Source organism: Octodon degus, unplaced genomic scaffold (genome assembly GCF_000260255.1).
Source record: "Octodon degus isolate 3935 unplaced genomic scaffold, OctDeg1.0 scaffold00087, whole genome shotgun sequence".
In the NCBI taxonomy this organism is placed as follows: Eukaryota; Metazoa; Chordata; class Mammalia; order Rodentia; family Octodontidae; genus Octodon; species Octodon degus.
The window spans coordinates 11,554,847-11,572,435 of record NW_004524663.1 but is presented as its reverse complement, the minus strand read 5'-3'; the positions used below and the strand labels follow the sequence as shown (position 1 = coordinate 11,572,435).

The 17,589-nt window shown below is 34.1% G+C and overlaps 1 protein-coding gene across 2 annotated transcripts in view; it reads left to right on the top strand.

The window, feature by feature from the left end:
* Window positions 1-17,589, top strand: part of Kiaa2026 (KIAA2026 ortholog) — a 101,117-nt gene that overhangs the window by 36,997 nt on the left and 46,531 nt on the right. For both annotated transcript variants that reach the window (XM_004637197.2, XM_023721867.1), the window contains one exon: window positions 9,680-9,759. In XM_004637197.2, coding sequence (XP_004637254.1) covers window positions 9,680-9,759 — 80 coding nt within the window. The remainder of the gene's footprint in view (window positions 1-9,679; window positions 9,760-17,589) is intronic.

Below are 17,589 nucleotides of genomic sequence, written 5' to 3'. Positions count from 1 at the left end.
AGTGCAGGGCCAGGGAGATGGCTCAGTGGAATAAGTGCTTCCCTAGCAAGCGCAAGGGTCTGAGTTCAATCCCCGGTTCCACCAAAAAAAAAAAAAAGAAATCTGACTGACTTCCAGTCTCAATAGTGCCTCAGGGGCGGGGCTGGCATGGCATGCCAGGGATTAAACCCCAGCCGCTGCACTCTGCCTAAGCAAGCACTTTAGTCCACTGAGCTATCTGGCCAGCCCAGCAACTAACTTCTTAAACCATGATACTAAGATTATCTTTCTGGGTGTTCCTGTATCACATATTTTTCAGCACTGTTTCTAGTATATATATTTTCATATCCAGAAAAATATGAACTATAATAAGGAAATTATATCAGCTAATGAGACATAAAACCTCTGTCTGTAAAAGGATTTGTAAGTTTGTCTTTCAGTATCCTACGTGTCACCAGCCTATTTAAATGACAAAAATTCCAGTAAGTCTTCAGTTGTTAATAGGTCTGATTTTCAAATTACTCTAGTTCTTTTTATTTTCCTGTTGTCTTTTAATTGTCTCAGTCATCACTAGAACACATGAGATTAAAGCATATGACCAAGTTCACTAATCCTTATAAAAAATTGGTTAGAGGAAAAACTAGAATCAAATAATACTAAAACAAGTTGTGGTTCATCATCATTTTAGATTTCAGGTTTATATTTCTTTCCTACAGGTTAGTTAAGATTTTGCAAAACTTTGATGGTGGGTTGGTAAAAAGTAAGATTTTATTTGGCTAATGTTGTTGGTGTCATACCTTAATCATTCAAATTATTAATCAATTTTTTAGCAGGGGTACAAGAAATCGAACTCAAGACCTTGCACTTGCCAGCAAGCGCTGTGCCAGCGGCTGAGCTATACCCCTGGTCATTCAAATTATTAATGTCTTAAAACATGTATGTAATTAATCATTATTAAATATAAAAACAGGCTTAATTTTTTGAGCTGAAAGTGTCAGAGTGCTCCATGTTGAGCCAGGTGATAAGTAGGAATAATTTTTTAAAAAGTAACTTCCAGAAATAAACCTTTTAAGTTGTTGTATAAGAAACACATTAGGTTTTTATAAATTTATTTTTATGGATTTGGCAAGTACTTTGAGATTTTAGTCTCTTAACCCATAAAATATTTTAAAATTCTAAAATATAGTATTGGTTTATTAAAACTATTGTCACTAAAACTTTATTAACTACTGATATTTTATTTTTCAGTCAGTTATAATAAGATAGACACTAATAATACCTTCTATATAGATTGTAGCAAGAATAAAATGAAAATAATGTTAAATGCCTTAAAATATATACTGTAAGGTAATAAAGTATGTTACTGTTTTTGAAATCAAACTTTTGGATGTTTGGAAATCAGAGGGAAAATGCATGGCTCTTTCACATCCAGTTCTAGACAAGTGAATGAAAACACTCAGAAGACAAATTTAGGGATTTCTTCTGTACCGTTTCTGAACCTATTTAGACAGAAAAGGTTAACGTAGGTAAAATCAAAGAAAATAATGTACTGGACCGGCCAGATAGCTCAGCAGACTAAAGCTCTTGCTTAGGCAGGCTCACAGACCAGCGTTCCCCAGCATGCCGTGCTGGCCCAATCCCCCCATCCCCCAGGGCATGCTGAGATGGCAAATGAGACTGGGCGTGGTGGTGCGCACCTGTAATCCCAGTACTTGGGAGGCTGAAAACAGGAGGATCACTATAAGTTGTATAGTGAGACCCTGTAGACCCTGTATTAAATACAAAAAAAAAAAAAGAGAGAGAGAGAAAAGAATGTACTTGTGTGTATATTTTATCCTCAGAGCAAATTCTAGAAAGTTAGGTCTTCGGTAAATAAAATGTTTGGATATAGCAAATAAAATTTCTCACTCTCCTTAGTTTTTGATAATTGTAGGCCTGTTGCCTTTTTCATTAGCTGTTAAATTCCTTATGACACAACAATATTACATAAAATTTTACAATAATAGCAAAATATTAGGAGATTTTGTGTGTGTGTGTGTGTGTGTGTGTTTCTTGGTTTTGTGTATGTGTCTGTGTGTGTTGTTTTCATTCTATTTTTGGGTTTGTTTGCTATGCTGGAGATGGAATTCACGTATACTAGCAAAGGTTCTACAGGTGAGCCACATCCCTAAACCAGAACATTTGTTTTACTCATTTCAGGCAGTTTGTTTTTCTTAGGCCTGCCCTATAATCCTTGATTAGGTGTGGGCACATTATTACTTTTTATAATCAGTTTGGGTCATATTCTGAACCACTGTTTTCTTTCTTACACATTTAAAAACTGATCTCCAGGACTATATTTTTAATAATGCCCCTCTTATGGATTAATATTTGACACCAGTAGAGGTTCACATTGCATTTTGGAAATTTATTGCATTTTTATTTTAAATTTCAGGAATCTTTATATTTTAGAAGAGTATCATAATACATATAAGACTAATGATATAACGCCCTATCAGGGCATGGAGTATCTCTGTAACCAACAGATTTTCTACAGAAAAAATGGATGGGTAGTCAGACAAAATGAAGATTGCCCAATGGGCTAGTGCCCACCAGTGATCCTAGCCCTTGGGAGGCTGAGGGAGGAGGATCACTGTGAGTTCAAGGTCAGCCTGGATTACAGAGTGAGCTCAAGGCCAGCCTAAACTACATAGTGAGGCTCTCTAAAAGCATAAATGAATAAATCAATAAAATGCTTATTTTAAAAACTCTCATACAAGTTTAGGATGAGTGTCATAACCATAAAAGTTGCTTTTAATTATAAAGTTTTTAGAGTCTTTTGGACTTTATAATTGTGGGTAAATGATTTGAGGCCTATGAAAGATTCTAGGACGTATTGAAGAAAGTAAACTTTTTGTCTAACCTAGTTTCTCTAATAGACCTTTTTTCAAGGAGTGGTTACCAATAGCCCTTGTACTGTAGAATACATTTTGGGTATGTTGCGCTGTTACTGATTATGACTTTGTACTCAGAATGAACGAAATTCTGTATGTGGTCAAGGTCCATATTATGTTGATTACTGCAAGCTTTATTTTTGGTGATATCTCTAAATTTGGTAATCCTTATTGTAATAAGAGGTGAGTTTTTAGAAGGCGCAAAGACAAAATGGCTTGCTCATTTTAGTGTAGTAAGAGAGTTTTACAGTTTTAAAGCATCTTTATGAAACAATAAATAGAAACCATTGGAATAATAATATGTTTATCACATGTTCTATCTTATATGACTTACTGCATAGAATTTAAAAATAATCTAGTATTTATTTTTTTTCCTAGTGACCTATTTCCAAAATTTAAAAATTCCTCAAAATAATTTTTAAATTCCTAAAAACTTTTGTAATGAAGCAGATCAAACAAAATTTACTAAGAACACATCAGAAATAAGTTATTTTTTTGAGCCAGGGTCTCGCTGTGTAGTTCACACTAGCTGAACTCACTATGTAGCCCAGGCTGGCTCCAACTTAAAGCAGTCCTGCAGCCTCAGCTTCTCAAGTGCTGAGATTATAGGCATGCACTATCAAGACTAGTGTCATAATTTTTTTTGTTTTTCGAGACAGGGTCTCACTATGCAGCTCAAGCTGGCCTTATGCTCAATTTGTAGCCCAGGCTGGTCTTGAGCTTGCAACCATCTTCCTGCCTCAGCCACCCGAGTGCTGGGATTACAGGTATGTGCCACCACACCCAGCCATAAATCATTTTTACATGGGAGAAAACAAAATAAAAAAGAGTTTAGATTCTTTACTTTTATTATTTTTTGTTACTAACAAGCAGTAATTTTATTTCTAGGACATAGAAGCAAAAAGAAAAGCCTCTGTCTTAAGTTCTCATTTGGTACTTACCAAACCTCCAATTATCTAACTAAATTTACCTATTATGCATATTTGTAGCAACAAACATTTCATAGTGCTTACTGTAGTTGCATTTAATTTTAGGGTGTTTTGTTTTGTTTTTTGTGGCCAGTCCAGCCTGCCCTAGGGGCAGGGCTGGTGCAGTATGTGGTGCCAGAGATAGAACCATGGTCACTGCACTTGCCTAAGCAGGCTCTTTAGACTACTCAGCTTTCTTGCCAGCCCTCTAGGTTGTATTGATGATTTTCTCCTTTTTATTTATTATTCTTCAGAACAGAAGGATTATTCCTGGTTTTACATCCTTAGCACTTAACACAGTGACTGATATGTTTGTGTAGGAATCTGTTGGATAAATAAATGAGCACTTGATATGATTTATCCAACTATAAGAATAACCTTTTTCTGTATTTTATACCCTTTTTAAGGCATATGTATTTTTAATAAGATGATACCATACATTCCATTTTATAGTTTATTCCCACATAAACACTGTATCATGAACAACTTTGGGTTTAAATTTATAGCATCATTGTAAATGGCTACATGGGATTCGATTCTGTTTTGTTTTGTTTTGTTTTTTTTGTTTTTTTTTTTTGTTTTGTTTTGTTTTGTTTTTTTTGCAGCTCCTTGAACCAACCTGTTTAAGGAGTAATTTTGTTATTTTTCAGTAATACATTAATACAGAAATACAGAACAGGTACAGTTGATTAAAATAAACTTGATTTTTTTTTTTTTTTTTTTTGTTCCTCGAATTCATTCACGGCACTTTTGGCCAGCAGGAGAGTTGTGAGGTTCGAACTCAAGCAACCTGAGGCTGACAGCTTTGTGGAAGCAGCCACTTAAAGGCCTGAGCTAGGGCCAGGCCCCCTGATAAACTTGAAATTGTTTAAATTAAGGGACCGTTTATAAAACCTGAATTAACAAAGGTGGTTAAAAATTCAGTCACAATGATAGAAAACTGTGATGTTTTATGTTAATGATTTTCAACCAATTTAGTTTGGAGGATTTTCCCCCGTTTCAAATACACATTATTTTCAACAAATCATTTAAGCTGATTAATGTAGTTAACACAAAGGATCTTGTTCTCATAGATTAAAAAAACTAAAATTCAACATGGTAAACAGCCTTCTCAATAATTATTAAATATAGGTAAAGATAGCACAAAAAAGGTCAAGCAAAAGAAAACACAGTGTATGCTATTGTAGCTAGCAAGATATTACAAAGAATGAAGGAGTAGCTGGAGATGGTGGTATGTACTTGTGAATCCCAGCTTCTAGCAGGATGGGGCTGTGCTGAGTCAGAAAGATCCCAAATTCAAAGTCAGCCTTGGAAATTTACTAAAACCAAAAAGGGCTAAAGATGTAACTTAATGGTAGAGTGCCCCTGGACTTAATCTCCAGTGGCACCACTGAAGGAGAAGAAGGAGGAGGAGGAGGGGGAGGGGAGGAGGAAGAAGGGGGAAGAGGGGGAGGAAAAGGGGGAGCAGGAGGAGGAGGAGGAAAATATAAAAAGAAGTTGGCAGAGTTTAACATAACTAAGAAATAACTTGAAAGAAGAAACAGAATTTGCCATTTGGTTCAGTATTATAAATTATAGGGAAACAAAGGCATTTTAGGAGTTATTGGATTCTGTAGTAAGGGTAAATAAGTGCCAGTATGATGAGAAATTTGCTCATAGGCAAGGAGAATAGACGGAAAATCATCTTTTATTAAGATTCAGATTGCTTAGTCAGAGATAGGATATTCCAGAAACTTCTATAGAATATCAGTGTTAGCACAAGACATCTATATTTAGTAAACATGAGTCAACTTTTGACTTCTATTAACTTCACATCACAAACCCATGTTCACTATTTTATAAATACAAATGTCCTTGGATTTTTACTTTTAACAATAACTAATGTTTTTTGTCCATTCAGTTATCTATAGTCCTAAAATAAAAACACTGTGGGAGTAGAGAACATGTTGGGAAAATTTTAAAACATCGCTAATCTATGCAGGTGTTAAAATGGAAGTCTTTGAATAGCCCAATGGACTAAGTAGTGAAAACAGACATAGGAAACCAGGTGAAGGATTGAAGCAGAGATCAGTAGTAAACTGAGAAAAGAGTTGAAATAGGAGTGACCTTCATCTCTGTAATCAGTTATTTTTCCATGTTGCAAAAGACTGTTTTGTGCCTCGGTTTACAGTATAAATATATTTTTTACTTACAAGTGTTCCTTTCAGGTTGGAAATCATTTTCTTTTCTTGTTTTTTTGTCTTTGTTTTTTAATTTTTTGAGACAAGGTCTTGCTATATGGTTCAAACTGGCCTTGAACATACTCTGTAACCCAGATTGGCCTCAAACTCCCAGTTGTCTTCCTGCTTCACCCTCCCAAATAGTGGGATTACAGGTGTGTGCCACAGCAGGAATAATTTTCTTAATTTGTTCTAAGTACAGAGAAAAGTTCTTTGAGAATGTTTTTGTAACATTAATGTTTTCTTAATAGGCATTTCCCAAGCACAAGTGAACATTTTTACATGTCTTTTTTAAGCTCAAGAATAACATAAAGCCAAAACATTCTTGAAATTGTGTGTGGTTCTAAACAGACTTCTGATTTCACCAAATTCCTATATCTGAGAGTTATTTTATAAAAGCAAATGTATATTAGCTATGAGCCCTCCATTAATTTTACCTTTTTAATAGTCTGCTTCTTTATTAGTAAAAAATAAGGTAATGGAATATCTATTTTTATGTTATAAAGAGTAATTATAATAGCAAATGCGTAGAACCTAGCAAATATAAAGCCTGGTAAATAAAGCCTATAATCAGAAAATTAAATGGTCACTGTAATTTTTGTGAATTAGAATTACATAATGGAAGGTGCGTGGACTTTGGAGTTAGAATCCCTGGCTGCAGTGCTTACTTACTGTGTGATATGTAACTAAATTAATCTTTTTGGCCTTTGCTTATCCAGTATTAAAATAGGGTATTACCTTAGAAGGTTGTTTTGAGAACTGTATGAGGTAATTTATGTAAATCACTGTACTAAGTATGTAACACAAACAAGGCTTTCAGTGAATGTTAAGCCTTCCTACAGCCATTGCTATGTTATATTATGAAACTCTGGAAAATAGTATAAATTGCTTATTTAAACTCATTGTTAATGCTGGTCTCACTGCAAAATAAACTTAACTAGATATACAAATGTAAATACTTGCTTCCCCCACCTCCCACCCTTAGACTGGCAAAACTTCTGGTTAAAAGTATTCTTGAATTGCTTCACAATTTATTGGATGCCCAATACAAAGTGAAAATTTGATTTCTGTAATCAGTAATTCACATATTATAAAGAATATAAATAATTACAACAATAAGTGTTTCATTATAAAGAAGAGAACAGAATTTAAAGAAAGTTTAGAAGATTCTCTTCTAACCATGGCTGACATGAAGCAGAAATATTGCTTGTCATTTATTGATAACTTACTACATGCCTCACAATAGTCTTAAGTTCTTACATGTTGTAATTCATTTAATTCTTACAAAATAGGAAATATTCCTGTTCTATAGATGCAGACACTACTCAGAGAAATGAAACAACTTGCTGAAGGTCATGCCTCTGGTAGGTAGTTATAGCAAATATTCAAAGCCACATAACTCAGCCCTAAAACTACTACAGAATAACACAGTATTACCTCCCGTAACTCATAGCATTAAAGCATTTTAGTAACACTGAACTGAAATAACAAGTAACTGTGCCATCTTAATCCATTCAAGTAGAATGTTTGCTAGAGTTAATTAAGAATTTAGTACCTGAGCTTAATGACTACATAATAATGTGAAATTCATGCAATCCTCAGTGGTGACTAGTATAAATGAATACAGGATCAGGTAATTTTTTATGAGCACTACGAGAGGGAGGATTTCCTTTTTCTCAAGTTGATGTTTTTATTAAAAATACTTTATAAAGCTTTCCCAGATTTAAGTTAACAAGATCACTGATCATTAAATCTTTTCCTGTGAACTTCTAAAAATGATAAAAATGGTGTCCTGGCATTCAGATTTATGAGTCCCTTTGAGCTAGTTATATCATAGAGGTACCGAGGTTTGCTTGTGTAAGCAGTCAACCCACTTACCTATTTTCATAGGCATTTATTTTTACAGGTACAATGTAAAAATAAAAGGAAAAAATAGATCTTGGGTTATTTTAATGAAAAACAAGTATCAAGGAAGGAAATGTAAAAAAAAAAAAAAAGAATGCAGCCATGTTATGTACAGGTACCAACTGTCCATGATAAATGTACAAACGTACTAATAAAAATTGTCATGTCAAATGATGGCAAGTACAGTGAACCTCTGAATAGCAGCAGCTCAAAATCTGCAATAGTTCATAATATACATACATTTTATTGAGTTAAAAGTTAGAAATTATCCAAATTATGTGATCAGATTAAAAAGCAACATAGGGCCAGTGAGATAGCTCAGTGGACTAAGTGCCTATTTAGGCAAGTGCAGGGACCAAGGTTTGAGCCCCCACAGCACATGCTGCGTTGGCCCCACACACAGGTGCGCTGAGCTGGCCACCGAGTCGGTGGCGCACACCTGTAATCCCAGTGCTGGGGAGGCTGAAAACAGGAGGATCACTAAGAGTCTAAGCTGCATAGTGAGACCCTCTACCAAATACATACATTTTTTTAAAAAAAAAGCAGTAGAGAAAAATATCAATTGATTTGAATAAAATGTTCCAATCAAACTCAGATTATGTCTCAACATACCTAGAAAAATGTTTAGAAAGGAGCATTAGAATTAATTATGTACAGCAAATTTGTTTTGTGTGTATATTTATTTTCTTGAAACAAGTAGTAATTTTTAAACTGATTTTAGCTTACATATAATTGTGAACCATAAATTAATATAGAAATATTTCCTGTTACTTTTTTATGTTCTTAAATAGATTATAAATTCCTTAAAAACAAGATCTCCATTTCTTAACCCCTTATTGTATCTGTAAAAGTTGTGGAGTATCTTATATCTAGCATTTGTAGAATAATTACTAGCAATAAATTTATTACTTATTTTTACTAATTATATGAAGGAAAAACTGTACTTTTGCATGTTCCTTACTAAAAATAAAACCTCATGCATTCTGTATCTTCTTGTCAAGTACAATATGAAGAAGTAGATAGAGTCTCTATGTATGATATGGATTGGGTTTAAGACTATAATATTTATTTTTCCCAGTGATTTCTGATTGCACAAATTACTTTGGTTCACTTTAACAGGAAATGTTTACTTTCTTTTAAAACTTTGGCTATTGAGTACTGCTAGGGTTAGCCCATTACGTGAGTGCAGAGCTAAAAGAATAGAGAAATCTTGTTTCTTAAGCTACTGCGGGGTTTTCAAATTAGATTGGCTAGAGACCATAATCTTCAGATACAGAGTTTATGCGAGTTCTGACTGCAGAACTTACTGCTTAAAGGTAAGAGTTTTTTCCTGTGTTGTGGTCTCACATTAAGTGAATATAGATTTTTAACTGAGCAGTGGTAATGTGACTTTTTCCCTAATATTATTGCAGTATGTTCTGATATTTAAACAAAACAATAGAGAAACAATAGTTTGGTTCTTATATAAGTAGGCAGCATTAGTTAATGTGTCTCTTACAGGTAGTTACAGTTTAATGTTTGCTTTACTGGCTTGTTTTGATTCATCATTTTTATTTGACTCACAAGCAACCATCTGTTAGTTATAATTTAACTTTCAAGGCTCTGTGTAATTTAGTTTTTGTTAATGAAGTGCTGTAAATAGCATTATGAAGCTTTTCTCTTTTAATCTTGAAAGGAAAAAAATCCATATCTAAAAAAGCAATTACTAAGAAGAGGAAAACTGTCACAAAGTCACCTGCTATACCAGAATTTCAGGTAAATATTTTAACTTTGTTTTAAATTTTTTAGTTTAATTTTTTCTTTCAGTGTTTATATCATTCTTTCGGAGATTGGCTGAATTTTAAGAAACTGTAATACATATATTTTTAATGAAATGTCTTTTTTCCATTGAAGTACCAATATAGCTGAGATTTAACCTGTTAGTATTTTGTAATTTTTTTTCACCTGGCAGTCAAAAGACTGCATTTTTTAAAAAACTAAGCTGTATTCAGTTTTGTAGAAGTATTTTATAAAAATATATGTATATGTATAATATTATATATTTTCATATATGTGTGTGCATTATCTGTTTGAGCAAATATATTAAATGAAGTCTTCCAGTAACAAATTATAACTTGTCTATTATAATATTGTATAAGTAATCCAGTCTCATTTATTTGAGAAGAATGGAAATGATAGATTTAAAATGGGAACGAATAGTTTTCACTCTTACTTATGAACCTCAGAGAATATTTCTGAGGTTCTGCAAAACAGTAATTACATGTGTTGCCATATGAGTATGTGAAGAGTTTTATAGCTAATAGTAAAAATAAGCAGAGAATCTCACTTTAAGCGATACCTTTCTGTTTTATAAATGTTTTCTTCAACAAAAGAAACTCTTGTTTAAACATATTTCTTTATAGTAGTGTGTTTAACCCAGTTGTAAATGTTTTGTAAGCTCATACTCACTGGTCAAAAGATAAAAGTAATGTTACCATGAATTTATAGGTCTCAAATATTTGAGGTGAAAATAAAGAGACAGTAGACCTTTCCCTAGAATACAAAAAGACAGTCACTGCAAAAATATCAGTAATACGTAATAAGGGTTTTCAGTTATGTGTACCTAGAAAACATAGACATAACCCTACTTTAGGGAAGTTACTGATTGATAAAAATAGAATATTTGAGGGTATTTTTTAATGACATTCTTGAAATGAATTGCAAGCATTCTGTAGTCTTTTTGTATATAACTTTGTTTCCAGCACACTCAGTAAAAATAGTAAGATTTTATTATTTTCTTAAAGTCTTTTCTACCATTCATTATTTGTAGCATCATTTAATGTTTAATGTAGCATCATATTTCATGATAGGTAACATTGTATCATCATGCTTCTAATGTCACAATAACCCTTGGCATCCCTCCTGCTAATTTTGTCACTAATTTCTCAAAGCTGTAGTCCTGAGAATATAGATCTTAGGCCAGATCTGGTCCATTTTTAGTATCTCCTCTGTTCCTTTGTGAGTGAGTGCATTTTTATGTGTCATAGGTTACAGAGTGCATGAACTGGTTTTCAGAATTACAGTTGTTATTTGTGATATGTGGATTAATTCATTGAACTACATGACCAACTTTCCTAAGCTTTTCTATTTTTTTAAACAGAAAGGAAATCATAAGTGTTTATATACATACAGTAATGTGCATATGAACGGCCATTTTTTATGAAACTTTGATTTCATTTGTGTGTATTACACAATGACATGCAGTATAAAATATATTTTTAACTATGGGTCAAGGGGAAAAAAGCTTTAAAAGCACTTGATTACATATTAAGTGATACTTTTAGTTATTGACTGCGCACTACTCTTAGAAACTTAAGGTCAGAAGTACATGTTTTGCTAGATTGAGTTATTCAGAATAAATGAAGTCCCTTTCCTAGTTCTTAAGGTGAGTATGTGTGCAACGTGTATGTGTCTAACTAAGGTGAGAACTAGTCTTACGAGAATGTGGATTCATTCTTACTCCTAATTTATAATATGAATACCATGATGCTACTCATAAAGTTGACAACTGTCTCTCAAGGGAGTAGGTTATTTGCTTCAAATAAATACATTAATAGACTGGGGCATAGTATTGGTTATTAGTAAACTTTGCAAACTATAGTACAGTTTTACCCACATATAAGATTACTTTTATCATCTAGTAAACAAGTGAATATATTTTTAAAAGTTCTGATGGGGGCCGGGAAGATGGCTCAGTGGAATAAGCGCTTCCCTGGCAAGCTCAAGGGCCTGAGTTCAATCCCTGGTTCCTCAAAGAAAAAGTTCTAATAATAGGATATTTAGTACCTCAGATTCTACAAGTTCTGTTTTTATCCAGGTTGTTTTAAATATCACATTTGTGCACTGGATGTGGTGACACATGTCTGGAATTCAGAGGCAGGCAGATTTTAAGGTTGCCTGACTTTGAGAGTTAGCAACTTGAGAACCTGCTCAAAAGAAAACAATTTTGAAAAGGCTATGTGGGAACTAGTTTAGTGCCAAGGCCCTGTGTTTAATCTCCAGTACTGCAAATAACTAAAACACATTTCTGGTATTAAATGCAAAAATATGACATAGAAATATTTAAGTATAAGAGTTTCTTTATATGATTTATTCTAAAGTGTCTTCTGCAAATAATGAAACCATTGGTAATATTAAATTTGTTTTGTAAAAAGAAAACTGTTTGCTGAAGTTGTGGTCTTTGAATTGTCAGAAAACATGCTTAAAGAGAAGTAAGGTGAGGAATTGTCGGATTTGTGTGTGTGTGTGTGTGTGTGTGTGTGTGTGTGTGATTGAGGCTCAAACTCTGGACCTTGTGCTTGACAGGCAGGCATTTATGCTGCTAAGCTATATCCCTGGCCCATGTTAGATTTTTTTTTTTTTTTTGAAGCCTTATTGAACTAAAAAGAGACTTGGTTTGACCTCATGTACTTTTTATTTTGATAGTATTTTTGTTGATTTTTTGGGGTATGGGGGTAACAGAAATCAAACTCAGGACCTTGAGCTTGCTAGGTAAAGCTGTGCTGCTGAGCTATATATCCCCAGCCCTTGTGTTGAATTTTTAAGTTAGAAGTCAAACTTGTCTCCTTGTTTCAAGTAGAAGGGCTGGGGATATTTATATTTATATTTATGTTAATACCTAATACTTAAGCCTTTGTTTAAGCAAATAATTACCCCACTCCTATTTAAGAGTATGCACTGTGGACGTTCAGGTGGTGTATTGGATTTCTGCGTGTTGTCTATTGTAAAAGGACTAACATCATCTGAGCTACTTTTTCCTTAGAGATGTGTTAGTGGTTTTCAAACTTTATATAGTATAAAGATAATCTGATATCTTTATTAGAAGTAGAGATTTCTGGGGGCCGGGAGATGGCTCAGTGGAATAAGGGCTTCATTGGCAAACGCAAGGACCGGAGTTCAATGCCTGGTTCCACAAAAAATAAATAAATTAATTAATTAATTAATTAATTAAATGGTTGCAACTAGATGAATTCATCTAACTCCTTTAAAAAAAATGTGCTCGCTTCAGCAGCACATGTACTAAAATTGGAACGATACAGAGATTAGCATGGAGAATATTAACAAATAAAAGAACACTGGAGTAACAACAAAAAAAAAGAATTAGAGATTTCTGGGTTTTCTCCTTCAAAGACCTTGATTCAGGGGGTCTAGGTGGGTAATCTGCATGGTGGTTAAACATGATTCTGGAACCAGGCTACTTGAGTTTGAATGCCACCTCCCCCACCCACTAACTCTAACCATGGATAAGTTACTTAACCTCTCTGTAATTCCAATCCCTCATCTGTACAGAGAGGTAATAATAATACCTACTTATGCACAGTTGTTAGAATTAAGTTATATAGGTCACTATTGCAGGTATTATCATTATTTATTTTTTAAATACACATGCCAAATGCTTCTGGTAAGACATGCTGCATTATAAGTAGGAATATAAAAAACTGATGTAAGACCATCTGGTTTTTTTGGTTTTTTTTTTTTTTGGGGTGGGGGGTTAGGTGGAACCAGGGATTGAACTCAGGCGCTTGCGCAGGAAGCACTTATTCCACTGAGCCATCTCCCCAGCCCGACCATCTGTTATTGACCTTAGCATTTTTCCAGCTACTTAAGACCTTGAAATAAACCTTGAATTGGTCTTATGAGAGTGGCACATAATTAAGTCTATAAGAATCTGAAAAGTGAAAAACCAAATGATATATTTGACCACATTGAAAACTTATTATTACTCTAGTGTTCTGATGGGTTATGTAATTGGCATATAGAGGAAAGTTTTATGTTAGTCAGCTGTAATCACAAAATATTATGAAATATTTTTATTTTCAGTGTTTCAAATATTGGAGATTTAAGCTTTTATATAAAATTTAACAAGTACTAATGATTTGTTAGACTGTAATTTAATAACCTTAGTTACTGTAACTCTTATTTTCAAATTCTGTCTCAGCTACTTTTCTCTCCTTGCTGGGACAAAATACCTTAAGCCCAGTATTAGGAAGAAAGGATTTATTTTGCTCACAGTTTGTGGAGGTTTCAGTACATACTCAGCAGTCCTCAAGGCCAAGAGGTGCATGGCACAGGGTCAGCAGTTCAAGGAAGCAGAAGACCTAAAAGGGGAGGGGGACCTAGCCTCTTTTCCTCCCTTATATTGTGTTCTTGCTTTCCACTCACACCATCTGCAAGTCCTCCTCTTCCACAAGCTCAGGATGTTTACAAAGTGACAACCCCGTTAATTAAGCCTCTAAACTTCTCAATTCTCAATATGACAATGTATGAACATTTGGTAACCAAGAAGTTTTTCATGCAATGTGTACTTGCTCTTGTTTTATATGTGTAATTTATTGTGAAGGCTAATTTGCAAAGGAAATAAAAAATCCAACTGCTAACACTTAGTAGCATTATTTCCAAAGATAACTTTATAGCTCCTTAACATATCATTGAAAAAAATATATTTTCCTATATAGTTAATGGAAGAACTCAGAAATAAGAGGTAAAACGCTACCCTCAGCATAACAAATGGGAACAAAAATGGAAATTAGAAATTTTATCTACTTTAGCTGGGGAGATAACTCAGTAGAATAAGTGCTTGCCTGGCAAGCACAGGGTCCTGAGTTCAATCCCCAGTACCGCAAAGAAAAAAAAAAAGAAATTTTAACTACTTTACTGAATAAAGGACTGCTGGGTTATATTGACATTTTGAATTGCTCTTAAAATGAATATTTTTCAACCTTAAAGCAGGGAGTCCCTTTTAAAGGTCTTTTCAGGTTTAAAATTATAGTGGCTTGAAATAAGCTATTAATCATATGGTTGTAAAAATATTTTGCTAACTTGCTTGTCAGACTGACTTAGTTTTCATGCCACAAATAATATATCTTTATTTTCAGACTTTTTAAAATGTATTTAGTACAGGGTCTCCAGGGTCTCACTACATAGATTGGACTTGTACTGATTCTCTTGTTTTCTGCCTCCCAAGTGCTGGGATTACAGGTTCGAACCACCACACCCAGTCTCAGTCATCTTCTCAGCATGCCCCAGGGGTGGGGCCAGCACTATTTTCAGATTTTTAAGTAATCATTATTGTTGGGGTATGGTGATTATAAAATATAAGGAATTTTCCTGTCTGCATAGTTTTAATGGACCTTAATAGTTCACAGTATAAGTTTTCAATTTATACATTTAATGTTTTGGTTATAATTTTATAATAAGTTGTAGAATCTTCTTATTGGAATGAGAATGTATATGATCCATTTTGTTTGGATCTCTTAATTTTTGGGGTTCCCTTTGGTTTGCTTTTAAATATAACCTACCATATTTCTGTTCTTGTATACTATTTTGTATTATTTTTGGAACAAATAAGTATCTTTCAAACCTATTGAGTTTCTACACAAAGGGTATAATTTAAATTGTGCATTAAGGAATTAAATTCCTTATTAAGATAAGGAGTATTTCTTATGTAGTTTTTCTGAAATTTGATCATGGAGTTCTTTTGATACAGAGACTCCTTTCTTCCCACATATGTGCATCTTCTTGAGTTGAGGAGAGGGTCTTTTAATATTATCATTTAATGACTAATACTAGGTATAAGTTACATCCTAAAACTATAATACATGTTCAGTTCTTAGGGTTTATTTTGTGTTTTAAAAACCTCTTAAAGAACATTATACAGTAGGAAAAGGAGTTTTATGGTTTCCACTTTCAGTGTTTCAGCTTAGGTTATATTACTTTTTAATTCACTCATACATGAATTATACATAAATCTTTTTAGCCAAGAATAAGGCTTGGACAGATTATGCATTTTTGGTCCCTTTCAACGCTAAGACCTATGGCTCTGCCATGGATTGTATCAAGTAAAAGATTCACTTGAGGGAGAGGAAACAACTTTAAAGAGCTTCCTCCTAGGAATTTGTAACTTCTACAATGACTTGCAAACCTCCTCTCAGTCTTATCAGTGCGAGTTGACTGCAATCTAACCTGCCATAGAACCTTTCCTTTTCACCCCTGGACGCCCTGAGTATCAGATGGGTTTTCCAAATTTGGGCTAGTGAGGTTTAAATAAATTGGTTTTGTTTTGTTGCAAAAATGCATCTCTTCTCCTTGTTAAGATGAACTTTACTTCCTGAATTGATTCTGTTTTTAAAAGTGCTGTTTGAAGTTGAGTTTCGTATAAAGGCCATAAATTTGCCTTATTTTGTAAAAGAAGCAGTGGAGTTGTAGTAGTTGGCATTTTATACAGGGAAGTTTATTCCTATATTAGATTTTTCTAGTAGGCAAACATTCTCTATATTGGTTATTACATATATATTAGATAAATTTATAGAGCATATATAGACATAAAGAGAATATAAATCATTATGTTGATATTGTTTTTTTAATATTTTGACTCAAACAATGAAATTTATGTTTAAAAGTCATATTATTTTTTTAAAGTCATGTTATTGAGGTGGGAGGGGCACCCATTGTGGGAGTTGGGGGCAAATAAGTGGAGCCTGCTGGGAACAGGACTTCTAAAAGGCAAGTATGTCTAGAGGACTGTGGTGCAAGGCCATTTTTGCTGGCTCTAAGCAGGGTCTCGGGAACCAGAGGGAGCATACAGCTCTTCTTTTTTTCCTTTTTTTCTTTTAAATTTTATTGAGAAACAAATAGCAATGAGACAGTTTCAAAACTGATTAATAGTACAGTTTCAATAATTAATACATTGTACATTGTTAATGGTCATCCATAGTACAAGATACAGACAGGATATACTGTCCAAACAGTACAAATCTTTCTTCTCATTGAATTAAGCAAAGTAGCTGTATATCTATCCTAACTACTCTGTTTTATGGATACAAAATGGTCCTTCCTTTGTATCCCCTTTTTTTACTTGGTCCTGTCGGAGATGGGTATTCCATTGGCATCTAAATACTATAAGGGCATAAATTCAGCAAAACAGTCCAACACAGGGAGATGGCTCAGTGGAATAAGGACTTATGCCCGGGATACAGTTGAATTCTACTTGGGCAAGAGATGTATTAATGTGTACAAAGCGAAAAACAGCACAGTGACTCCAGGTGGCAAACCAAACAAAACCAGAGTGTGATTTGGGGAAAAGTGCCAAGTTCAGAAGCAACCTTTCTGCTAGGGCTGTTGGACACCGAATCTGTGTGATGCTGTACCCCTCAAGAATTTAAACTATGGGGCGCTTGCCAGGCAGTCGCAAGGGCCTGGGTTCAATTCCTGGTTCCACCAAAAAAAAAAGAATTTATACTAGACACAGCAGCAGGGGTTCGATTCCCAGCATGCTTTGCCGGCCCCACCCCTAGGGCGAGCTGAGACAGCGATTGAGACTGGGCATGGTGGCACAAGCCTATAATCCCAGCTCTTGGGAGGCAAACACAGAAGAATCACTATAAGTCCGATCTACTTAGTGAGACCCGGTAGATGCTGTATTAAAATACCAAAAAAATAAAAAACTAAACTAATGGAAAATAAAAGTGCATTTGTGCCCTTGTTAAAAAAAAAACAAAACAGGGCTGGGGAGACAGCTCAGTAGAATAAGTGCTTGCCTAGCAAGTG